Source organism: Vicugna pacos, chromosome 23, assembly GCF_048564905.1.
Source record: "Vicugna pacos chromosome 23, VicPac4, whole genome shotgun sequence".
Taxonomy (NCBI): Eukaryota; Metazoa; Chordata; class Mammalia; order Artiodactyla; family Camelidae; genus Vicugna; species Vicugna pacos.
The window spans coordinates 11,776,184-11,802,746 of record NC_133009.1 but is presented as its reverse complement, the minus strand read 5'-3'; the positions used below and the strand labels follow the sequence as shown (position 1 = coordinate 11,802,746).

The 26,563-nt window shown below is 43.3% G+C and overlaps 1 protein-coding gene across 4 annotated transcripts in view; it reads right to left on the bottom strand.

The window, feature by feature from the left end:
• The window catches only part of HHAT (hedgehog acyltransferase), a 278,182-nt gene that overhangs the window by 60,252 nt on the left and 191,367 nt on the right, over window positions 1–26,563 (bottom strand). For all 4 annotated transcript variants that reach the window (XM_072948490.1, XM_072948488.1, XM_006198736.4 and 1 more), the window contains one exon: window positions 9,981–10,182. In XM_072948490.1, coding sequence (XP_072804591.1) covers window positions 9,981–10,182 — 202 coding nt within the window. The remainder of the gene's footprint in view (window positions 1–9,980; window positions 10,183–26,563) is intronic.

The following is a 26,563-nucleotide window of genomic DNA, read 5'->3' as shown; positions in this document are numbered from 1 at the left end:
GCTAAAAACTAGAAGACAAATAACATCTTTAAAATTTGGGGGAGAGATTACTTTTCAATCTAACATTCAATGCTCAGATAATCAATGAAATGTGAGGGTAGAATAAAGATAGTATTTTGGAACTACTAGGTCTCAAAACAATGTAATACCCATGGTCCTTTTCTAAGGAAGCTCTAAAGGATGTGCTCCAGCATATCAAGGGAAGGAGAAAAAACAAGGAGATCTAGGGTTCAAGACACAGGGATTCAGCATAAGAGAGAGGAGAGGGGATGTATCAGGACAACAGGCCTACAGCAGATCTGAAGAGAAATGATCCAGATGGAAGGGAGGATGCAAGGACTTCAAGAGCGATTCTCCAGGTAAAGAAGAGAGCTGACAGATTACCAGATACATCTGACCACGTGGAAAATAAAATACTACTCTGACTGATTTTCCAATTTTACGGGGGCAGGGGTGTTGGAAAAAGAGTGGTGATAGTAAACTATTAATCAAACAAAAAAAGCAAGGCAATTTTTTATCTGAGTGGGGGAAACAGCTGACTAAGAAAGGAAATGCAATTATAATACCTTAACTGGTTTGGCAGGGAACCACACTTAACACTGCGACAATAACGTAAACACTGAGTTCTGATTTAACAAAAAATAGAGGTATCATTACATTAGGAGGAGAAGTGAGGGGTAGGTCTAAGATGCTAAAACCTCATGTAGAAAGCAGCTCACATTTAGAATTCATAAATGAAGAAATAATAGTATATACTTTAGAAAGACAGAAACAACTAAGAATTGAAAGTTGCTGCTGATCGGGATAAGAACATCGGAGCAGGAGGGATGGAGGCTGTGCTTCCGTTTATGTATCTAGGTAAAATCTTGGAGTAGCATCTGACTTTTGAACCATGAACATATATTTTCTTAAACTTTCTGGGTTTGAGTTTCTCCCATTATAAAGCGGGTGTCATGATAACCACCTACCAAGCTACTATTAAAATCACATGAGATAATGTGGTAAAAAAAAATGCTTTTGTGAATATTTCCACTTCTCTTGGATCCATTTTTCAGAAGTTATTCCACAGACAGGTTGTGTGAAGTCACAGAAACATTTTAACATTTCAGTATATAACCTTCCATACGCTCTTCTTGCATTTTTTTTTTGGTAGGGGGAGGGAAGTAATTAGGTTTATTTATTTATTTAATTTTTTTTAGAGGAGGTACTGGGGATTGAACCCAGGACCTCCTACATGCTAAGCATGCACTCTACCACTTCGAGCTATACTCTCCCCTCTTTCTGTGTATTTTTTAAAGAAAAATGCATTATACTTGTCATTCTTTATTCTTCATTTGCATCTTTCCTCACAGTGAAATTATATCGAAAGCATCACTTTCAATGGCTGCATAGCTGGCGTGACAGATGTCCTGCACCTTTTATATCATACTCTGTCCTGTCACCCTTCAGGGGATACACAGTGGCCAATCCAACACCTACTCTGGCCTACTGGGTGGATTACAGGGTTGACACCAGAGGAAAAAGCAAGAACCAACCACCTTCAATTGTATGTTTCAATACACGCTGGTAAACACAAGTACTTTGATTCCAACCCAGCTCATCTCAAACAAGGCCAGCAGCTGCTCAATATGCTTTTTTAAGCAGCATTTATTTCTAGGCCTTGGGAGGAATGTGAGATGTTTTAGAGGTCCTGCACATTTCTGACTTCCCAGAGCTGTGAAAAATGAATACACACACACACACACATGCATACACATGTATATAAATGCACTACATATACATGCTACACAGTCACAGCATACACACACAATACAAGTTATATGTGATAAATACACATTGCAAACAAACACATGTTGTAAAAATACACTGCACTAAGTATGTGCAAATTATATTGGGAAGAAGGGGTGATTTGACCCTTCCATAGATAATAGGAAAACTCTCGGCTCCACTACCTCCAGTGGGTAATTTGGATTTTTCTGGGAGGAAAAGAGACCTAGATTTGGAAACACACATCCAAAGCTTCAGCATGTACATAAGATTCTGCTTCACCCTAAGTTCATCTATAGAGAACTGCTGGGCGCTAGACTGTGATTAGAGTAACCACCACTTCTCTGTGCCAGAGAAGCAGAAGTCAGGGTCTCCCAGGTAAAGAATCCAACCCCACAGGTCACCTGGAAAAGCCCATTTCAACCATTCACATTCAAGCCCTGATCTCCTCTCTGGCTCAGTACTCCTTCCCAAGGTTACAGCTCCCCGCGAGAGGGTTCGTGCTGTGCACTTGAGACAGCAGAGCAGACAAGGGTGCCGTGGCAACAGTGATGATGAGAGAGCACCTCTGCCTCGCTCAAGCCGAAACTGAGGGGGACTGGAAAGGCAGCAGAAGCCCAGAGCTGGCCAGACCCAGGGGTCTGATTAACTGAAAATTGACTCTATTTCAAAGCCTTCTCTCTGTCAGAGAGCAGACTCAGTAATGGAAAGTTAAAAAGAAGCTTTGAAAATGTTTTTGCCATTCTGAACATATTTGAACTAAAAAGGTAGAATTATTTGCAGAAGTCTACCTCTCAGAGCAAGGGGGGTTAAGGCACGGGTTCAGATTCCCACAGAGAAGAAAATGTATAACCAGTGAATTGCCCAGTGTTTCCTGCACCGTTAATGATGCCTCGGAGCGGGAGACAACGGAGGGGGCGCCAACAGGTTGCCATCCACCAAGGAACACACTGTTCGTAACTATGGGCATTGCTTTTCCCAGACTGAGAGGCCCTGGTGAGGGCTACAAAGCTGGCATAACAGGCTAATTTGATGTGTGGGATTAATATGTTAATTTAACACTCTCCCATTTGGTTAAGTGGCTTACATGTCTCTATTTCTAAGCCCGGCATTCAAATCTCTTTATGTAGGGGAACGTTTGGCCTCTCCAACCTCTCCTTCCTCCATTCTTCCCAGTGATGGCCCCTTGACTGTCAAGTCCGCCTCCTCACCTGAACATGCCATGCCCACTCCTGACTTCAGGCTGTGTGTGTGCTGGTCACCTAGCCTCGAGCCTGTCTACTCTCTCAGATCTATCCAAATCCCCCTTTTAATTCTGCAGAGTCCTACTCAAGTGCCAGTTCTTAAATAAATCATTCCTAAAAGCTTAGCTCGCACTGACCACCACCTCTCATGCAATCAGCTGCCTCTCGGACACATCCTGGTCTCCCTGCACATCATGCCTTACACTGGTCCTCAACTGGCTGGCACACATCTTGCCTCTCCAACCAAATCACACACTCCTGGAGACAGGGATGGTAACTCAGAGCTCCTTTCTCCCACTGTGAGCACTCTGACATGGAGACAGAACCATCCTTCAACCTCACCTTACTTGGCCCCCTAAGAGCATCGACAGCAATCACCACTCCCTCCATGAAACACCCTCTTTCTCTTGGTTTCTGTGAAATCACCCTCTAGATTGTCCTCCCACTTCTTGGCCCCTCCTTCCCCATCTAACTTCTCAATCTTGGTGTCTGCAGGTTCATTCCTGGGCAGTCAGCTGCCTTTCCTTCTCTTTCTGCCCTCTCTCTCTCTCTCTCTCTTTAGAAAGTCTCAAACATTTATATGGCTCCAAAATATCATCTTCATGCCCCCAACTCCTGTCTCTAGCCTGGCCCTTTTTTCTGAGCAACGCCTGGGAAGACTAGGCCAATTGGTATTTTTATGATGTTTCTGAAGACAAGTCCATTTTTTTTAATAAAAATCACTTAGCTCCTCATAGAGAAAAGCTCTCATTCCATGGTTTTATTGCCTCTTTAATCCAAAGCAACCACTGCAAAGATGAGCATCCTGATAGGAGGCCAGGCAAGATACCTTATTTATGGAGGAAACTGACTAATAATAGAATCTTCTATTATACACGGATAGACTAGTTCACTGTATTGCATTGAAGCACTGAAGGAGGACGCAGAAAAAGGAATTGGGAGCAAGGGACCATGTTTTTCACTCAGAGTTCTCCAGTGCACTGCAATGTCTCCCACAGAGGACGCTGAAATTTTTTTTTTCTAGATGAGCAAACTCAGAAATGAAGGACCAAGTTTACTCTGCCTACATGGGCTCAGTTTAGGAAGGGTTCCGATCTGAAGAAAAGGGATTATTTACAGTAAACACTTGGTTGCTATTTGCTGAAATGAATCCAAGTGGTGGAAAGAATAGACAATCACGAGCCACTGTCCAAAAGGACAACTCTTCTCAGGCCAGTTTGCTTTCTATTCCTTCCATGAGTGTGTTGGGGCTGTGATCACGGACCTCCAGTGAAAACGTTTTCTCATCAGGCCAACAGACATGTACATCTTGCCAATTGGTGAGTTACGATTCCACAGAACTAGGTAACCATTGGGTGGATCATGTTGATAATTTTACAGTTACCCTTTCAAGTTGACTGATCTCTCAAACTCATGGGATTTCTGTATCTACAGCTCCCAAATCAAACCGATCAATATAGCTGATGAACTGGATGGGCAGCACCACAGAGCCACTCTGGGTTCTTTCTGACACACCAGAGCATCAGATCCGCCCGAGAACCATTAGACTGGCCTTCGGTGATTTTCATGTTTTCCCAATTAAGTCTATGTAGAGAAATCTTACTACTTCAGAAAGGACATAAATCAGCTGAGCTCTTCACCCTTGGGGCAAAGAAGAAGGGACAAGGGCTGGGGGAGGAGGACACATTTAAATTATTCAAAGACGTGGAAATCAGGGGTGGGGTGGGTGAGCAGCTTAAGATACAGATTCCTCTTTGTGCAGGAATAACTAACAAGCAGCCCGAAGGTGTCTTCCTTCAAAGCAGAGATCAAACCGAGAACTGGCAAGGAGGAGTGTCTCTCTACTGATGCTTCAAAATGTCTCCACTTATTAAAAGATTTCCATGCCAAACACAAATTCTAGCTCCCCGGGAGAGTACTTGTACAGAGAAAAAGCATGTTGCTTCAGCAGAGGCTCCTCTTTGTCTACCCTGCTTGGTGCTTTGTGAAAATGCCTTTTGTCAGCTTCCTACAGCTCTGGGCCTCAGTGAGTCACAGCCAATAATCCCCTTTCTCATAAAGCAGCAGGGTAGCAGGAAGGCTAATTCCTCCCCACTCCTTTCTTTCTTATATACACATTTCACGCACTGAGCATTAATAGCATTTTGCCACCACTAGACCAACTAGTATCCACCCTGCTATAGGAATAAATTGGGAGTTCAGGATTTGCAGGTACACATGACTATATATAAAACAGATAAACAACAAGGTCCTACTGTACAGCACAGGGAACTATATACAATACCTTGTAATAGCCTATAATGAAAAGGAATATAAAAAAGGATATTCATATTATATATATATACACACATGTATAACTGAATTACTATGCTATACACCAGCAATTAACACAGTACTGCAAGTTGGCTACACTTCAATTAAAAAACTAAATAAATAAAATAAAATAACCGCCCTGTATAATGTTCAACAAGCCTCAGCCTTATTAAGTTCTTCCAGTATTCAATCTATCTTCTTCATGCTGCTGCATAAGCTTATTTCCTTATACTCCCCTCAATAGATATCACTCATTCATTCATTCATTCAACAAGTATCTACTGCATGCTTACTCTGTGCCAGGCATCGTGCTATGTGCCAAGGATACAGATCTCTGACCTCACGAGGCTTATAGCTCAGTGAGGAGATAAGGATTAAACAAGTCATTGTATAAAAAGATTTCATGGCAACTGTCATAAGTACAGCAGAAGAGACCACCTACAAGGTGCCCAAAATGAATGATTAATCGGAACTGATTGACTTAGGCGGATCAGTGAAGGGTGCCCAAGCAGGCTTTCATTCAAGCTGAAATCTGAAGGATGGAATAGGAGGGAAAGGAGAAGGTGCATCCTAGAGATGGAAGAGCCTGCACAGGGGAGCTGGGGCTGGAGGGGCCAGGGATGTAAATGAACAGAAGGAAGAGCAGGGAGAGAGGCAGAGAGGAGGGAGAGAGGGAGCAAGAGCAAGACCCGCCAAGGTCTCATAGGTCATCTTAAATATTGTGGACTGAGTCCTAAGAAAGTGATGGATGACAACAACATGGCTAGGTTTTTACTGAGAAGCATCACTCAGTACTATGAGGACAATGAGTTGAAGAAGGCAAAAGTGGAAGCAGGGAGACCAGTTCAAAGCTATTTGGTAGACCGGGCAAGAAATGAGAACAGAGGATTAGGATGAGTCAGTGGACATGGAAATAATTTTTTAAAAAAATTAAGATCCACCTGGGCGGTACAATGTACAGTACGTACAAGCAGAACTGGGTGAGAGGGAGGCACAAAGGGTAACTTGATGGTTTTGGCCTTGAGTGATACTGGGGACTTAGACAGATGATGGTGCCTTTTGCAGAAACAGAAAATGCTCAAGGGAAAGGAGCTAGTTGGAATTATTGGGGGATGGGAGTCCATGAGTTCAGTGGATGTGTAAACATGTTCAGTCTGAGCTATCTGTGAGATATTCAAGTGGAGAGGTTCAGTAGCCAGTTGGATATAGGAGGTACCACATCACTAATGAAAATCACTCTAAATTACAGCAGAGTCACTCTATTTTCTTCTAATTTTTTTCTAGAAAAGGGGTACATTCTAGAACTGTATGCCACTAGACACATGGGGACTACTTAGATTCAAACTAAAGTTAAATAAATTTTAAAATTAGTTGTTCCTTGATGCTAGCCACATTTCAAGTGCTCAGTGTGGCCAGTGACTACTTGTAGTGGACAACACAATGGACATTTCCATTACTGCAGGAAGTCTGATCGGACAGCCCCGCCTAGAACATCAGAGGGCTTCCTATATACAACATGCAGTTCTGCCTAGTCTTTCAGTGAGTGTTCAATGGCCATTCTATCAATTTCAAGAAACAGAATCCTACTGTGGTTTGCGGCCCAGGCAAAGCTTTGAGGTTGAAGGTAAAGAAGATGCGAGAATGATATCACTTATATGTGGAATCTTAAAAAAGAGAGAAACAAACTTATTTGCAAAACAGAAATAGACTCTCATACAGATAACAAACTTGTGGTTACCAAAGGGGAGGAAGGTGGGAGGGGATAAACTGAGAGTTAAGAGATTTGCAGATACTAACTGATCTATACAGAATAGATAAACAACAAGTTCATGCTGTATAGCACAGGGAACTATATTCAATAATCTTGTAGTAACTTATGGTGAAAAAGAATATGAAAATGAACATATGTATTTCCATGTATGACTGAAGCAGTGTGTGGCACACCAGAAATTGACACAACATTGTAAATTGACTATACTTCAATTAAAAATATATATATATACAAAAAAAGATGATGAGAAAAGAAGGAATGATTATCCTTGCTATCAGGTATCTTTCCATCATAAAAATCTATCATAAGAAAAAAAACAGATGAAGGCTGATAAAGGCTGAATGCCATGGGGAGAGTACATAAGGGGCACAGGGAGTGAACTCACATTAAAAAATTACTATCAGATTAACTGGGGAGACTAAAATCAGATGAAATTAAGTGCCAAAGAGGCATTAAGTCTTTATTTGGATTTTGATGAAACGAATGGTAAATTTATAGTCAATAGTTCATAATAACTATAGATGGTATAAGAGTATAACCTTTAAAATCTGTGAATGTGTACAGCTGAGACTTATACAATATTGCACATCAACTATATCTCAATTTAAAAAATGGGAAATGGATTCACGAAAAGAGAAGGAAAGAGGTAACCCACGTGGGAAAATAGTTTATTCAGAAGGCTGTGTACCTTTGGAATGTTAGCCACGTTTTTCTGAAGGAAAACAAAGTCCATGCTGAACTAAGAAACAGTAAGGGAGGAAGAGTCCTTAGTTGGACCAGTGGAGGAAGAACTCAAGAACCAAGCCAGTGGGGAAGCAGTACTTGTGCATTGACTTCCTGAGGCTAACTCAGAGACTCAGCTAACCACCAGGGAAATAAACAGTAACGGGGTCGTGACCTTATACTCAAGAAGCCCCTGGTCTCCACAACCATAACCAATCACCAGGCTGTCAGGATAAAAGACGGGTGATAAAAATAGGTTTTATGGAATATGTTCTTGCGCAATAAATATGTAAACACTGTGTATGCAATTAACAAGACATCTATCTTGCCAAAAAGAAAAAAAAATGCATGTTCAAAAATTCCTGTACATCTAGGTGCTTGAATTGTGGATGGAAGCTCAAATGAGGTGAGCACGTGAGGATCCTGTGATGGGGCACGGCAGACACTCAAGGGCTTCATCCGGGAGCATGTCTTCTCACTGTCTTCCCTCATTTTTAATCAAAATTAATAAGCCATTGCCTACTTCGCACGGTTTGGGTTGCTCCTTGAATGTTTTAGATTCTTTAGATTTCCTAGTGATGTAAGCCATGGCTCAAAGTCTACAGAGCTCTGTTATGATAAAATTCAAGGTTCATGTTAGACCCTTCATGACAGAACACAGAAATGTGTTACAGGGCTTCAGCCTGGGCTGAAAAGAGTCCTCTGGCTTTTGTAGGTGATGCCTGGGTTTCTGATGTGGGGCAAGACTACTCAGATTTGAGGGTGAAGTGGGTAACCTTTATACCACCTTTCATGGTTTTTTTTTCCTCTATGTTACAACCATGACTTTCACTAAAATTCCACCTTCTACTAGAATTCACTGACATTTCTCGCCTGCTGATTGCTGGGTAGGAGTACTGAATAAAATATTTATCTTAAACATACATGAACATATTTTAATTCCTTCAGGAGTGTTATTTCTGCTTTGGGCTTTATATCAGTTTTTATTGAAATAACTGTCCACTTGTACTATGGCTGTCTTTATAGAAAAAAACACTCAAATGTATTCTATTTTGGTGATGTTGGCTTTTTCAAATTATATTTGCTTTAGCTGAATATACTGGGGGAATTTACCCACATTAATCATTCCCCAGAAAATTTCTTGTGTTTTATTGCCTGTCATGAACACCGAGGCCAGCCTATTTCTCTTTAGGTACTTTTTTCAGAGTTGTCAGAATATTGCTGCATATTCAGAACTGATGATTTTCTAAAGATTCTAATATATCATATGCCACATTTACACAAGAAAACATCTGCTCATAGTTTAAAATCCCTAAAAATATGTGCTTAATTTTCCAAATCATTCTCCTATAGAGCTGGAATGTCTTAAACCCTTCGCTGACTTTTACACTACAACAGGACCTATCAAAATAGCAAAGATTAAAAATACCAGCACCACTCAGTATCGACAAGGGTATTCTCATGCACTGTTGATCGGCACATAACTTGGCATATTTGTCTACAGGGCAGTTAAGAAAGAGTTAAGCAGTATGCATGGCAAACCTTAAAAGTGAGGAAAAACCTTTAACTTAGTCATTTTGCATACAAGGATTCACCCTGGCTATGATATTCATCCCAACGAAATTCATAACTGAAAAAAACTGTAATGATATGATTGTTCAGAATAGGAGACTAAGTAAATCACGGCATATCCACAGAATGGAATTCTATGTAGCCATTAAAAGGGGTTGTTAGAAATGGATTTGGTGACATTGAAAGGTGGTCCTGATACAACAGTGTCTCTATTATAAGAATATCTGTCTTAAATGTTATATGTACGTTTGTGTGTGTGTGTGTGTGTGTGTGTGTGTGTGTGTGTGTAAAACATTTAGAAGAATGGGTATAAACAATGGTTTCTCTGGAGGAGACTTTTTTCTTTTACTCTAGTCTGAATTTTCTAATTCTTATATAATAAATATGTATTACTTTTATAGTTAAAACTTTTTTTTTTTAAGTGGCTACAGAAGCCTCCTTTTTAGCTGCCCTACCTCTGGGCACATGGGCTTTGAGTCAATCTAGCAGGAACAGCCTGTGATGGGGACAATCTGGTGACGGCCTTCCTTCCCAAACTCAGCCCACTGAGCTGGGCTGTCCCTGACCACCCGAGCAAGGGCCCTGCTCACCAAGCTGTCCTGGATGCGCGGCGTCTGCACGAGCCTCTGGACTCCATTCTCCACGGTGACTCCCAGCCAGTTGAGGGCTGCCCAGCACCAGAGGTAGTCATTCCCACCGTGCCAGAAACTCACAAACGCAAATGTCATTGCGGTGGAAAACAGTGTCCCCAGCAGACCGTGCTGGGACCCGCCCATGGGAATGTACACATACCTAGAGAAAGAAAAGGCTGTTAGGAGCCATGCAGATGGCCAGCCCTGCAGTGCCACCTGCTCCGGGACTTGATTCTCCCGTCACTCATTGCTATTCACCGTGTGCAGACCCTTCCCTACTTCCAGGAGGCCACAGAGCTCCCCCTGAATCCTCCATCACCCAAGGAATTGGCAAATCCATAAGCCTCAGCTCTGAGAGGCTTTCGGTTAAGTGAACACACAGGCTTAAGAGCTCTCATTCCTAGAGCAAAACAGCACTTATTAGAGGCAGGGTGAGGAGTCATGAGTTCAAAGTTTCTAAAATGGATGTGCCCAACCCTGGACGCCCAATCACAGAATGGCAATCAGGCTTCCGGTTACATGGGGACAGCCATCTTTAAGGCAGGTATGTATTTTACAATTCAAACTATTAAGTTTACGGTCAACCCAGTATTTTAACACAATTGCTGAATTCAGGCCTCTAAATGGCAAGAGCTGGGGGCAGAAGGCGGGTGCCAGGGCCAGTTTCTCCAGCTTTCCAGGCAAGTTGCCCAGAAGCAGTAGTGAATTTGCAAGTGAAGAGAAGAGCTGTGTGCTCACAGGGCAGCCAAGCTGTCACCCGGAAGGTACTGCCATCCCTTAGGTATGTTCTCTTCTGCTGAGACAGCTGCCTGACTCCATAAAGGCAGAACCACGTTATTCAGTACTTTCCTGCTGGAGGTTGGACAAAACTCACATCTACGTGCTTAAAAAAGCCCACACACGAGACTTCCGGAAGATGGCGGAGTAGAAAAAGCCCACACACCTCTGTCTATTGCTAGTCAGGGATTCTCTGTCCAACTTTCTCCCAGGAAACAAAAGGAAATCATCATTTCCTGAATCCACAGTGTGTCCCAGGCACAGTACTAGAAGCTTTACACGTATTACTTGGCTGGACTCTTTGAAACAACACACGGTTTACACCTGCCGTTCTAGCATGCCACCCCATCGACAAGTTGTCCTGTTTATACATTTTATTTTTTTATTTTATAGGAAATGTTATTTTGCAAATGATTTTTGAACAGAACAATTTTATAGGAAAGCCAAAAACTCGAAAAAATAAAAAGCACTCAGTCAATAAATATTTCTAAAGATTGTGCGGCTGTGAGTATTTTTAAATGCCCTCCTTTACTCTCAGATGTGCTCCAGTTTAGACTGTAAATTATATGATTGGCTTGGAGAGCCCCCCTTTCTGGGTGAGAAAACAGAGGCTGAGAAGTGGACTAGACGAAGGCACACAGCTGGGAAGGGGAAGAGCCTAGATGCCAACCTGCAACCCTGACATCAAAGTGAACGTTTTCCATCACACCTCTGGGTTTATTTTGAATGCCCTCCTACCTTCCACCCCACACTGAAACAGATCAGAGGACAGGCGAGAATGTAGGCATTTCGGAAACAAATAATGCAAGGGAAATACTTTCTCATGTGCAAAAAAGATAAAAAACCAAGACCATCTTGACATTCAAGTGAGGAACTATGTATCAAGCACTCAGTGCAGATTAAGGGATCCTCCATCTGCTGGCGAGCATTTATTTAGGCCTCCACGACACTCCTGGCGTTACGAGAAACACAGAGGACAGGTATAGCTGGTTGTGAAACAGTAGCAAACAAGTCCTATCATTAAGCTACATGACATAGTACAAAGTAAATCAGGAGGGTTTAAGGGGTGAGTGGAGACGGGTGCGGGGTGGGAGACTTAACAGCAAAGGTCCCCACCTTGGCAAGGCCTCGAGGATGACTTTTACAGGCACTGGGGTGAGGGCTGGGCAATGAGGCAGAAAAGCCTGACTGCCCCAGCGCAGGGGTTTTACTTGGCGTTCTGCTGCCCCCTGGAGGCTGCTTGGTTATTGGTGTAGAACACTCAGCAGAGGCAAAAACTGGACAATTCTCTGCAGCCTCCTACTTGCACCGAGTCATCGCTGCCCCATCACGGCGCTCCATGAGGCTCCATGTACTTCAGTTTGTACAGTCAGTTTTGTGTGTAACAAGATCGCATATGAAAAAAGAAAAGGTGGTCAAACCATTTTCAAGAGAATAAGAAACGACTACTGTTTACAGAAACTGCAGACAATCATTTTATAAAACAAGTGAATTCCAATCCTAATACTCTTCTCATTCAACAGAAGTGTGTTTCGTGTTGAGATTTTTTTTTATTGTTGTTCACTGTGTTAAAGTGAGCTGCACCATGTATGTCAGAAAACCCAGTAATGGAATAAAAAACTCTCACTGTCCACATCAATGGTCCTTCATACTGGATTCATCTCCAAAAAGAACATGTTTTCAAGCTGGTGATGAGGAAGCATCTAGCCCCGTAATTACATTCATGGCTATTTTAGGCATCTCTTGGCATTACGGTTTTGTTGCTTTGCCTTCAAAAATGACGGCCAACAGAAATCTGAGAATTCCTTTTATTCCAGAAACTCATCTATGGCAGGTCTTCAAGGACATGAGCTGCTTGTTTCAAACCAGAAGAAGGTATGGTCTCCAGACTGGCAAACAAAAATCCCTTCATGGCTCTTAATTTCTAGAAGGCAGTGGGTACAGAAAGAAGGAGAGTCAACATTTTCTCTTTTACAAATTCTCCCAGTCATGTGTCAATTCAGTGATTAATAAAAACAGAAATGTGTCTCTCTCTTAGAAAAGCAGTACTATGACCCCGCTTCCTGAGATCGCTGCTCAGAGAGGTTGATTTCCCAGTGGAAGGAAGCAGTCAGCACCACCTTCTCAGGAAAGCAAAAATAAGAAGATTTCTTCCTGTTGGTGACGGTGTGAGCTTGAGTCTGCAGGAAGCCTGCCCCGGCCAGGCTGGCTTCGTGTGGACACTGCTTGCAGAGAATGTTGCTTGAGGTAGTTACCATCCATCTGAGCCACCTTCCTAATTTAAAACCGTCTCACAGAATCAATGCAACATAGCAAACCTCCAGCTCGGGAGAAGGAACCTATATAAAAGGTAGCTGTTTCTGACAACATCTACCCTCTGCTGAATATCCGAGTGCCAGGTGCTATATGCACACTGTTTCTAACCTTTAAGACAGCTTTGCAAAGAAATAATGAGCAGGCCTATTTTACACAGGACAGGTGAAATCCAAATCTAGAATGTTCTGGTTTGAGAACCCCCAGGCCTGTGTTCTATTAAGCCATTTCCTGTAATGGGAGCACTACTTGGTGATATGTTCCTCTTATTTAACTAAATCTTCAAAACAGTCTCCACAGAAACATCCAGCAGTATTTCATTAACTGAAGGATTATCCTCTGTAGGAAAGGACTCTAGCTAGGGGGAAAGATGTTCATTATTTACAAAGGAGTTTGGGCCAAAGCGCTCTGTGCCAAAAGGCCAGAGTTGTAAGTTCAATTTTTAAACAGACTAAAGAGCTTCCTTCTGTCCCATGAGCAGAGATGAGACCTGCTGTCTTGTCCAGGCAGGTCCTGCAGATGTCTGACTGCGTAAGAAGTTGGGCCTAAGAGGCTTACGGTTGCGGACTGTTGCTGAAGAAAATATCTGTTTCCCTCAAACCCACTATGAAAAAATCACTCAAGAATGTGTCCGACAGTTGGGACAGAAGTGGTGAGAACCCACGTGGTAAAGACATTACTCTTTTAATCACAATGCTCTTTTTTTCCGGGACCTACCCAATACCTTCCTGGCTTGCCACGTTATTTTCAAACCCTTTATCATGAACTCATCCCAGACCTCAATGAGGTAAGAGGATGAAGTGCCTGAGATACTGAATCAGTTTTTGCTGTCCTGTGGATCGAGTCGAGGTACGCTTGCAGGTTCCCAGTCTTAAAGTACCTATTGCTTGGCAGGGACGGGGCAGGCAGTGGCTGACATCCTATTCCAGCTCTGCCTTATCTTTCTACCCCATTTCCCACTAGTCCTCTTGAAAAATCCTGAAATCCTGAATAAATGGGGCTTTGACACTTTCATACCTTTGGCCATCCCATTTCCACATCCTCCATCCTCTCTGATTTCCCAACTCCTATCCAGTCAATAAAATCCAGTGGATTTCCCACCTCCTCCAGGAAGCCTCTTAAACATTCCCACTCTCTAGTTAACCCGGAGAACTTACTGTTTGTATCACTGAACTGAACAGTTATTCATCAAAAGATGTCTTTTCCATTATGAATGTCATTTCAACTAAATTGTAAAAATTCTTTCAGGCAGTTCTAGATATGTGATACATCTGTGTGTATGTATGTGTGTGCACATGCGCACACACGTTATTACACAGTTACTAGTCAACAGTATTTATATCCCTAACATAATTTTCATTTACGTCTCATAGTCTCCAATAGCTTTTAAATTTGTTGCCACTGTCACAGACCCGTTATGAGCAACTAGGAACCAAGGAAGGATTATAAGGACCTGCCACCGTTATTCGGAGAGACTTCAGAAGACACCTATTTCCCAAAGAATACAGATACCAGAGCGCCCTGAAGTCTCTCCATATTCTGTCATTCTCCTTCCCCTTTTCAAGTCAAAAGCATGTAGCTCCAAAGCTCTAGATCTGTCTCAACCTCAAGAGATTTCAAAAATGATAAGTACCAGCCTTTTAAAGACTAGAGCTTTCAGTAGCTGGAAAGGGCAAGACTTCTGGCTGCATTTCATCAGTGGTAAGGTGACCTCCTCACCTTTCCTTCACCTGGGCTCTGAGATGAGTTCCTGCTTAGAGGATTTTACAGAGGTGGCCATGTTCTCCTAAACCCAGCTCTCATGGGCAGTGACTCCTATAACCCAACCCTGGCTCTGGTTTTGGCCTTTGCCCATATTTTAGTTTTCTTTCTTACAGCCCAGTGATAACCCACCAGTCAAATCCTTATCCTCTAGCCAATGGACAAAGGCCTGGTGTTTATTTCTCATAAAGGAAGCTATATAACTACTTAGTAAAAGTTTTCAAAGGAAGATGCACAAAGAAAATAAAATTTACTTTTAATATCTTTCTGCCAAGTACAGACCATAATGGAATTTTAATAAGTAAAAACCAGCAGTTGGTTAATGGGCAACTGCAGGCTAGGCGAAGTTCACTTTCCAAGTGAGACAGGAGAGAAGGGGGCAGGGCACAACCATTAATAGAATGACATAGCCATTGAGGATAGTTTATGTCTAAACTGGTTAGAACCAAATAAGCCCAAAATGGCAGAAGATTCACCCTTCAGTACACCTTGAGCCCCATGAGAGGCCCACTGTAATATATTAGCATGCTAAATGACACACTCCCAGGCACCACAACAGTTCTCAGGCCGACCACAAAAGGTAAAAAAGTGAGTGGGAGACCAATTCCTGGAAATCCCTGTCCCTTCCCCAAACAGTTGGAATATTCCTCCCACCTGTTAGCATATGATATTACCCAGCCCATAAAAACTAACCACCCCCACACCTCGGGCCGCGCTCCCTTCTGAGATGGCATTCTGTCTATGGAACGTTGATCTCTCTAAATGAACTCATTTTCTCTTTACTGTGGTTCACTCTTGAATTCTTTCCTGAGCGAGACAAGAACCTATTTTCCAGTAACAAAAGCCGAGGGCATATTTGAGCTGGGCTAATTCTCAGTTCCTTTACTGAGAGCTGTTGGCTGTAAGTTTAACATACAATTCTGCAAGATGATCTATTAAAAGTGCTATGTCCTATTGGGCAACAGAACATTGTGGAATTCACAAAATAGATATTAAACTCTAGCTATTTTAGCCAACATTTAAACTTCTAGGCTCATGTAATTAGATGCCAACAATTTTTTAAAAAATTAATCCTTTCATTCAACAAAGCCAGTAGTAGCTCAATGGATTGAAGTACTGTGCTGACGAACCCAAGCCTATAACTTCCATTCTAGAGAAAGATTCAACTCTGCCTTCCCAGACCAAAACCCAAACTCTGACTCCCCCAAAGCTCTACCTTCTTCACTACAGAAGAGGCTGAAAGATCATGAATGGCTCTGCCCAGCTCTTCTCACCACTAGAACATGCCTAAGTACCAACAGCAGCAGAGCGTGGGACAAGGAGGGCAGCACTTGGGAGCCCGAGACATGGCCTTGGTCCTGCGTGGCCACTTACCAACCTCTGTAACTTTGACCCTGTCAATTAAGCCTGCTCAGCTTAGGTACATACACTGAGCATATACCAGGAGGGCTAAAACCTTCTTTGGGTATAAGTTGTAGTAAAAATCAGATGATACAGTACATGTGTAAGGAATCTGGAGATTTTAACACCCCATCTAAACGGAAGGATGCATACTTACTAACAAAGGGCCAGCAGCAGCATGCTGGCATTCAGGGAGGGAAAAAAAACAAGTGTCATTATCATCATAATCAGCATCCCTATATCTCTTAGAAGCATTTGAAGATGCCAAGACTTCCAGCCTGCTTGTTCAGGGATGTTCTTCACTTAAAACCGTTAGCCTTCAATATGCCGCCATCAGAATCAGGTCTCGTAGCGCTAAGGGCTAAGGGGTTGAAGCTATAAGGGAGGAAAAATGTTTTCTTCTACGTTCTTTAGATGGTCTAACAATAAAAAATGACCAGGCAGATTAATAGGAGAAAAGCAAATTTAATTATATACATACAGGAGTCTACAAAGACAGCAAGACTCAAGGGCAACTGAGGCCTATATGCACTCCCGAGGTAAGGAACGGGATGGGGCCTGGGGCTTTAAAGTGCAGGAGGGGATTTCACAGGATGATAAGAGCAGATGTCTGGCTATTAGAATTCTGCCCTGCCGTGCAGATAGCTCTTCAGATAAATAAATTCTCTCTGGTACTAGTTCCTTTTCCTGCACAGACCCCCAGTCTAAATTCTTTCAGATGGTTAAGTTAGAGGAGAAAGTTTTGTCTGCTAGATCTTGACCGTCTTCAGTGCAAAGTAATCCACGTGCCACAGTGGCATCCTCTGGGGTGGCTCATTCCACTCCACTTCAAAGCTGTGGATTCAACACCCACGTGGACCTGTTGATTAAGCTTGACCCAGATGGCAGCCAGCTGAACTCCAAACACCCGACACCAGCTATTGAGGGGTCTGAAGGGGCTATGCGGGTGGCTCAGGGCAAGGCAGCCTCTACCACAACTTGACCCATTATCCACATTTTACCTTCAAACCGCCGTAGCCCTTCCACTCAGGTCCCCTCTTATCTACATAGTACAGGAGTCACTGAAGTCCTTTCCTTATAATGGGGGACTGCTGGGTGGGCAGGGCCAGAAAGTGCTTATATGGGTTTACTCATTTAATGCATGTAAAGCAGCCCAATCATGTTCTAGAACGTTCTAGAAGGCTTTGGTGATGCAGGAGTCTTTGCAGTCTTACACTCTTCACAGAGACTGAAAAAGCAAACCACTCTGTAAGATGCTATACCTCAGACCGAGCTTCCGGTCACGCATGAGGGACGGGAAGGCAGGGGGTAGGGTGAGCAGAGAGAGAGGCACGTGCTATCTCTCTCCCCAGGGCTGCTAACCCTCTTCTGCTCGGCAGCACACTGAAGCTTCCGCAATCCCCAGGGTTCTCGGGCCCACATCTACTCTGGGTTATAAATAAACACCATATAAAACAGATTCTTTGGAGATTTGAGCAGAGGAGACAGAGCGGAAGACGACTCCTTAGCGCTGTGGAGCTGCACCTCAGCGCTAATAAAAAGGTCCTCAAAGCCTCGGTTTAATAACCACCAAGATTTCCTGGCTGCCTGCCTGCCTTCCCACCTTCCTCCCAAGAGCATGCTGAAAGCATCTATAAGCTGCCCTAGGCCAGACCAAAAGGGGGAGGGTATAAAAAGCCAGACAAAAAAGGGGGCAAACCCAGCTGTTCGTAGGATGTAGGTTAGTGTGATTCTGCCTTACAATCAGAGGGAGAGGGTTGAGGGGAGAGATTCCCATCCTTCCCTGCTTCTAACACACTTCCTAACCTCTGCTTCAGCAGCAGCACCTAAACTCAGGGTCAAAATCACCACCGTCCTGGGCACACACCACCTCTTACAAGCAATTGTACAGTTTCTCCTGTATGCTCCCTCCGATCTCTGCCTCTCACCCGCATCGTATTCAGCGCCACCCCTGCTGGTCCTAATCTTCTCACTCATTTATCATGGCTCTTAGGAAATGTTCACTGTAAAATGAACGTGTACAACTCCAAAATGACCATGCTGGTACAACGCCTTCGGGGTCTCTAGAAGAATGTGCTCTGAAGACACGTGCAATAAGGACACACCTGCCTGAAAGCCGAAGCATCTCACCCTCCGCAGGGGCTTGTGGCGTGAGGACCTGGAGACAGCCCTGTGAGACGGGGCCCCCCAGAGGCAGGCCAGGGCCCTAACGGGTGTCTGCTCTACACTCCCATGTGATACAGTACTTCATGTCATAAAGCCCAGTAGGTTGGTCATTCAGGCAAAACCAAAAACAAACAGCTGAGGAAAAGGAGAGGCAAATTCTTTATCCTCAGGAATCATCCAGTCTGACAATGGTAGTCCTCACCCTCAGGGGTCCTGCCTGCGGTGGATTTTTGTTGCATTATGTCCTAAATTAAAACACTAATGAACTCACCTACATAACAGAAACAGACATAGTAAACAATCTTATGGTTACCAGGGGAAAGAGGGTGGGAAGGGAAAATTTGGGAGTTTGAGACCTGCAAATGTTAGCCACTATATATAAAAACAGATTTTAAAAATTTTTCTTCTGTATAGCACAGGGAGCTATATTCAATATCTTGTAATAACCTCTAATGAAAAAGAATATGAAAACGAATATATGTATGTACATGCATGACTGGGACACTGTGCTGTACACCAGAAATTGACACATTATAACTGACAGTACTTCAATTTAAAAAAAAGAAAAAACAGCCTGGCTTTTTTTAAAGTCATCATCCAACTGGCTCTCTCCTATGCCACCAACTCCATCTAATGAATCTCCAAAACAGATTCTCCACTCCAACAAACGAACTTCATTTCTTGCATGAGTCTGTGCCTTACGATCACGCCAGCCCATCCCCCAGTCATGCAGGACCCCGGGATGTCCTTTCTACCTTTCCATCTTTCAAAATGGGTTCCATCTTTCAAAATGGGTTCAAGGAACATTTCCCCCGCTGATCCCACTGAAGGCTGGTGGCCCACTGATTTCTCATCTCTGCAGAATTCACGTGCCCAGTCTCAGCTTTGTCGATGTGCTTATCACTAGCAATTCTAAGTACCTCCTCACGCCTGAGGGTACGTAGGCCTAGCCCCACCTCACAGTCAAGACACAGGTGAGAGAACTGTAACATTTCTCTTTTTATTTCCCCCAGAGTACAAGTTATACTCTGAGATCAGGGATGTTTAATAAACGCTGATGGATTGCTGTCTTTTCCCATTCTTTTCCTCATCCTCCTCATTTCTCTGCCTCATTCACTCACTCCCATCCTCTTTTCTGTGACTGTCACTCTCTGTAAACAAAAGATGATTTTCCAGCCAGAAAGTGTGGCCTCGTGAATAAATGCCATTGTTCACATCTGCCGCCGCCACATTCTTCTCTGAAGTGTTGTAGGGTTTGGAGGGTAATATTTACAAAGTCAGACTAAATCACAGATGCCAACAGGAGTGCCCCAAAGCAAGGAGACAGCTGTCAGGGACCGACAGGTGGGTACACGTACCAACTCCAACTTCCTCAGGAAGCTGCCAGAATGATCCAAAAGAAATGGGAGATTTAAGCCAGAAATAGAAAGAAAAATACCATGTGAGATCACTCTTATGTGGAATCTAAAAAAAAAAAAAAACATAAATACAAAACAGAAACAGACTCACAGACATAGAATACAAACCTGTGGTTGCCAAGGAGGCAGAGGGGTGAGAAGGGACAGACTGGAATTTCAAAATTTGTAGATACTGACAGGCATATGCAGAACAGATAAACAAGATTATACTGTACAGCACAGGGAAACACATACAAGATCTTGTGGTAGCTCACAGTGAAAAAAATGTGACAATGAATATATGTATGTTCACATATAACTGAAAAATTGTGCTCTACACTGGAATTTGACACAACATTGTAAAATGACTATAACTCAATAAAAAATTTTAAAAAATAAAAATAAATAGATTAGAATAAAAAAAGAAAAGGGAGACTTAACCAAAAAGCTGAACTACAGTGCTAAATGTTTTTAAAATTAAAGCACCCAAATTGGGAGGTTTAAGATTTGTGATGTTTTTATTTACATTTTGTTTTTGTTTTTTAGATTCCACATATGAGTGATCTTTTTATGATATTTTTCTTTCTGTTTCTGGCTTACTTCACTTAGAATGATATTCTCCAGGAACATCCATGTTGCTGCAAATGGCGTTATGTTGTCATTTTTATGGCTGAATAGTATTCCATTGTAATAAATATACCACATCTTCTTTATCCAATCATCTGTTGATGGAGATTTAGGCTGTTTCCATGTCTTGGCTATTGTAAATACTGCTGCTATGAACATTGGGGTGCAGGTGTCTTTTTGAAGTACAGTTCCTTCTGGATATATGCCCAGGAGTGGGATTACCTAAAATTTGTGATGTTAACTTTAAAAGCCTCAAGTAAAACCACGAATGTGACCCTCAGTATTAGATTTGCGTGAGTGGAGGGTGTTCATCAGGCCAAGGGGAATGTGGCTTTGACCCTCGGCTAGATCTCCTGGCTTCACTTTTCTGACAAAATCTCTTCCTCTGCCATGAATGTCACTTACAAGTCCATTGTATATTTTGGCCACAGGAGAAGTAGTGAGGAGCCAGGATCATTGCTGGATATGAACGAATGAACACACACACACACACAGTGTCTTAGACACACTGCAAGGTGGATGGGTAAGCCAGGGTCACAGATTTCAGTGATGGTCTCTTTTCCAGGACTTGGTTTACAACCAGTAAAAGTTTAAAGGCTACGAGACAACTAGGGGGTGATGTCTACATAGTTTAGAACATTTGGGACATAAGCATGAATGTTCCTTTTTAAAATATACATATTTTTTCTTCTTAATGGAGGTGCCAGGGATTGAACCCAAGACCTTGTGCATGCTAAGCATGCGCTCTACCACTGAGCTATACCCCTTCCCCTCCCCAGTGTGAATGTTCTTGAAGAGTCAAGATCGATCACATCGGTGTGCTGTTTTGCTACTAGTCTCAGCTAAAACAGAAAGATCTGTCTTCTCTAACGGATCTTCAGGGCAAGGAGTTCCTACAACGGCAGCTCATGCTCCTGAGTTCCACTTCCCCCGCTTCTGCTGCCACGAAGCTCACTTATGAATTAACGTAAAATGTCCAAGGGGAGGGTTATCTGAAGGAAGCCTGCCATGAATCTGGATTCAAGGTGACAAATCCTCTCCTAATAGCAAATTTCCACCCTCCTCCCTCGATTTATCTGCTTTGTCAATTCAGACATAGGTATTCTGGACTTTCTTAAAGAGCAACAGCCACTGGTAACAAAAGTGTTCAGCTGAGGTGGCCACAGACGGGATGCAATATCTAGAAAGGGAGGAATATGGGAGAAAATAGGTATCACACAAGCACCTTTGAAACACTGCCATTTAAGACTGTTTTCAGGAGGAAGAAAAATAAAGGTCTCAGGCACCGAAGTGATTTTCAAAACAATCATCAAAGAGAGATGGTTGCTGGTGGTAACAAGGAGGCTGCTCCCTCTCCAGACTGAAATCAGCACTCTGACAAATCAGCTTTGACAGAACTGTTTCAGCTGCCTCTCATTTATCATCATTATGAGCCACAGTCCCTACCAGACATGATACCTTTTAAGGCTGGGCATGGAAGGGAAAACTGATCACACTGGGTTGGGACATGAATTACAATAAATCTGCAGCAGCGTCCAACAAAACCATGCCACTGCAACATTTACAGAAACAAAGCAAGAGCAGCATCCCGTGCCCGGGAAACAATGCCCCGGTAAGCATTTTCCCTTTAAAGCAGTCAGAGCCGCCCGGAAGACGCTGCTTATTCGAAAGATGCCACGGTAATGGAATGAACCCTCGAGTGCACATTTAGAGATTAATATTTTAAGAGCTGGCATTTTACAGAGACAGTCTGAGGATGACATTCAACGTGTGTCACAGAAGGCAGAATCTTCAGGAGATTAAAAATGCCACTTCTCGTGCAATAAAATCCTAAGAAATCCAAAGAGTTCAGCCGTGGAACTGGTTATTAACATGGTAATCCACGTTGGCAAACGGACACTCCCCAAGGGCTGGAGGAAGACGTAAACCACAGGAATGGGGTTTTACTCCCCAGGCTCCCCCTCAAGCAGGGTCAAGAAGAACAAAGATTTCTGGGCTGGAGCGTACTACACAGCTGCGGAATCTGCAGGTTCTCCCCTGCCCCTCCCGCCCTCTCAGGGAGCCCCTGGTCACATGCCCAGCACCACTCTGGAAGGGAGCTCACATCAGGGTCTCTGCTGAGCCCCGCAGGGCTGCACAGCTCTTTGGAGGACCCTAGTCCAGAGTCCCCTGGGGAATAAGACATCTCAAGGCATCACACTTTGAGCAGAGCACGGACTCTGCAAAGGAACTGCCACCCTTTAAGGATACCAGGTTCCCAGAAACAAAGCACACGGATCTCTAACAATGACTCGGAGCTGCACCTGTACAACCTGACATCACTTAGCTGTATAGTGTCTGCCCACAAGAATCAAACCACATGACTCTCTGCTCCCAAATCATGCATGTGTGTATCTGTTTCTGAAAGGAATGTGTCTAAAAAAATATGCTGAGTTCCTACGATGGTGTAAGCACTGCGACAGACACTGAGAAAATAAAAACATGAATAGAATTGTCCTGCTGCCGAGGGTGGACAGTCTAGATGTAGAGTTGGACATCCATGCACCCGGGGTACATGCCAGGCTCTGTCTCCACCTCCACAACCCTGAACCACTGTGACCCAGGCAGGAACACAGAGTGTCCATCTAGGAGATACATTTATAATCCGCATCCAGCTCATCTCATAGGATCAAATATGATGATCAAATAAGGCAAAAAGGATGGAAAGAGCTGAAATTTAATGCAAAAAATGATTATTATACTAATAATATATGGATAATAATATATTAGGATTATTATTATTATCTATAGTAATCAAGGAAGGAATTTCCACTGAATTAAATATTTTTCTTAATAAGGAAGAGAGAGAAAACACTGCTCGCTGGAAGCCAGGCACTGTGCTAAACATGTTATAGGTGTTATTCAATGTCCAAACTACCCTGGGAATCCATGCCCCCGCCCCCATCTACAGATGAGAGAAATAAAGCTCAGAGAGGTTATTTACATCCCCCAACAAAGAGCTGGCAGGCTTGTTCTATGCTGCACCGGAGAGCAGGACCCGGACCAACCGGTGAGCAGCACAGGGAAGCCTGTTCTCTTCAACCTGATCTAAAAGGAGAAAAAGCAACCCAGCTGATGGTGGAGCAGGGAAGGAGATTTGGGTCTGCTTCCAAAGTGCATGCTCTTTTCACCAGGCCGAGTGGTTTCCCAGGATAATTACGGATATCAGTCATATAAGCATGTATAAATAACCTATATGCTTAACAGTAAAAAGACAGTTAATATTTAAATAATCTCATATTTCTTGGCTTTTAAAACTATCTATTGAGTCCCTAGTAAGTGCTGATCATCATGTTCAGTGCTTTATACGGTATTTCATTTGATTTAGGTGGTACTTTAGCATTTTTAGTAGCTCAGAATCATTTTTGTGAACCTAAATTATCTTTGTAGCAGCAAGGCAAGACAGTTCTAAATAACAGAGTGTCCAAGTCACTATGAGATGACAAAAATTCCAATGCATTTCCACTCAAATAAATCTGGTAGCAACTTATTATAATACCTCAAAGTCTAGAGGTCAAGAACAATCTCCTATGGTTGGACAAAGGACTGCAGAGACGGGAGGGAGCTGAGAGGCACCTTGTATCCCGATCCCTAGTACAACATGCACGACCGGAAATCATCCAGCCTCCATCTCAACACTCTCAGTGACCAAGGATTCTCGGCTTTTTGAAACAATCTTCTCTACCTTTTTAAGACAATTTATATTGGAGAGAATGTGCTTCTGTGTAATTTTCACTGTTGATCCTGGTTCTCCTCCCTGAAGCAACACGGAACCAGGGTACCACATCTTCACTAGCAGCCTGTCAAACAATCGATGAAGATTCTCATCTCTCTCCAAAGGCTTGGCTTTGGATGCAACATTCCTTAGTTTCTTCATCCATTCTTTCACACCTGGTTCCACATCTCCTATTACAGTTCCCTTTTCCTCAATATTTCCTCATTTATCTGTGTTTCTCTGGGATGGTGATACCCCAAGTAGACTACACGTTTATGGAATGCCATAAATAGTGACAAACAGACTAGGAATATCACCTCCTCTTGATAACCATATATTCATATCATCAACAAATATTTTCTAAGTATCTCCTATGTGCCAGGTACTATGCTTAGCAGTGGAGACATTCAGGAATATACCACGGAAGATGGACCTCACAGAGTTTACATCCAACCCATTATAATGATGAAGCCTCCTGTAACAATTATTCCAAGGCAGTCTTATCTCATAGCAAAGTTTGCACCTACCATGTTTCTGAGAAAGTCAGGACTATCTTATCACAGTGCCCTCACCTTCTCTCCTAACCACATAGACTTTTACCTCTGTGGGCTCCTATCTACTCATTCATTTATGTTTCCAAAGTGGAAGAGACGTCCTTTCCATGACTAAGGCTAACTCTGCTCTCTGGCTCTACCCACTTCTGCCTCTTGAGGGACTCTGCTCCATCAATGACCTCCCTCTCACCCCGTGTCCTTATCCAGCTTAACTGAACTGGTTCTCTCCTGAGCACAAAGGCATATTCCAGTCCTCTCTAGTTTATAAACACCTCTCTTTTTACCCCACAACTTCTACCTCTTCAGCTTAATCCCAGCTACTTATCTTCACATTCAAGTATTTCCCAATCCTTTAAAGAGCAGTCTCCATCCGGTCTCTAAGTCTTCCCCTCCCAATCACTCCTTAACCTGCTGCAATCTGACTTCTGTTCCTCCCCATCCCATCTGAACAACTTTTCTCAAGGTCATTAATGGCCTCCAAAGCCAATGGACACATTTACATCTTTCCCTTACTTATCTTGTCTTTTACATTTGGCATTGCCAATTCTTTCCATTTTCCTCTTTTGGTGATTTCTGCTCTATGTTTTACCATTATACCACTATTTACCCTCATTATAGAAAACTTCGTTACATAAAAAATCCAGAGAAAACCACCAGTAACCTTTTCGTGCATGTCCTCCCTGACATCTTTCTATAAATACACATATGTACCACTTTAGGAAACTGCTCTGTTCACCTAGCCTATCATGAGCATCCTTCTGTCTCTCCACCTTCCTTATTCACACTCTTTCCTCCCTTGGCTCCAGTAAAACCACCCTCTTTGTTTCCCTTTTACCTCCAGAGCCATCATTCCTCAGGCTCCATGACAGGCTTCTCATACTCTGCTTACTTACTAAAAATCTCAGCAACTTCTCAGGGCTCCCTCCCTGGACCTCTATGTGCTCACGTTGGGGGATGGCACTGGCACATTGACAAAGCTGTCACTGGAGCGTGGGTTCATCTATCCCATTAGCAAGCTAGTCAGCCACACACAGAACAGGCAAACAGAAGTGCCGATCTACAGAAGGTGTTCAAGGAATATCTGCTACACTCGTTGGAAGGCAAGAGGAAGGGGAAGGAGAGCTCTGATGAGGGGTATGCTGGGGAAATGACTTGGCACAGGTGAAGACTGATCTGCGGGCAAGGAAAGGAAGGATTGAAGTAAAAATGAAAGGGAAGCACCAAAACCAAACCCTCTCCTTCACACCTTTGCTGAGAACTGGATCTGCATGTTGTAGCTGAAAAGCACTACTGAGTGGGCCAGAAGCTCCCACCTGCCCCCTTGGGCCCTCAGCCTCCCGGAATCACTGTGCACAGGTACCCTTGGGAGGTGACCCTGAAGAAGCTCTCTCTGCAGAGTTGAAAAACCCTCCCCACCAGGTTTCTTCCCACCCACCTCATCAACTGCCTTCCACTCCCCCACCCACCCCAACTTCACCTCCCAACTCCTTCCCAGATTAACATCACTCAACTGCCACACCCAAATGACCACCCCTGACCTCCAACACAATCATTTTTGCTATTCGATTTGTAAAACTATACAAGTCTTCAGTGGCTTCATCTTCTTTACTGTCAAAGGGTTGAGACTTAGTCTGTTCCTTGATTCTGCATCCCCAAATGCCCAGTACACTTCCTTACTCCCTCTAGGGGCCTGCCACAGGCAGATTTCACCTGACCCAGGGCCATCCAAACAAGGAAAGGCTTAAAGTACGGTGCCTGAGAGCATAATTCCTCCGCTGGGTTCTAATCCCA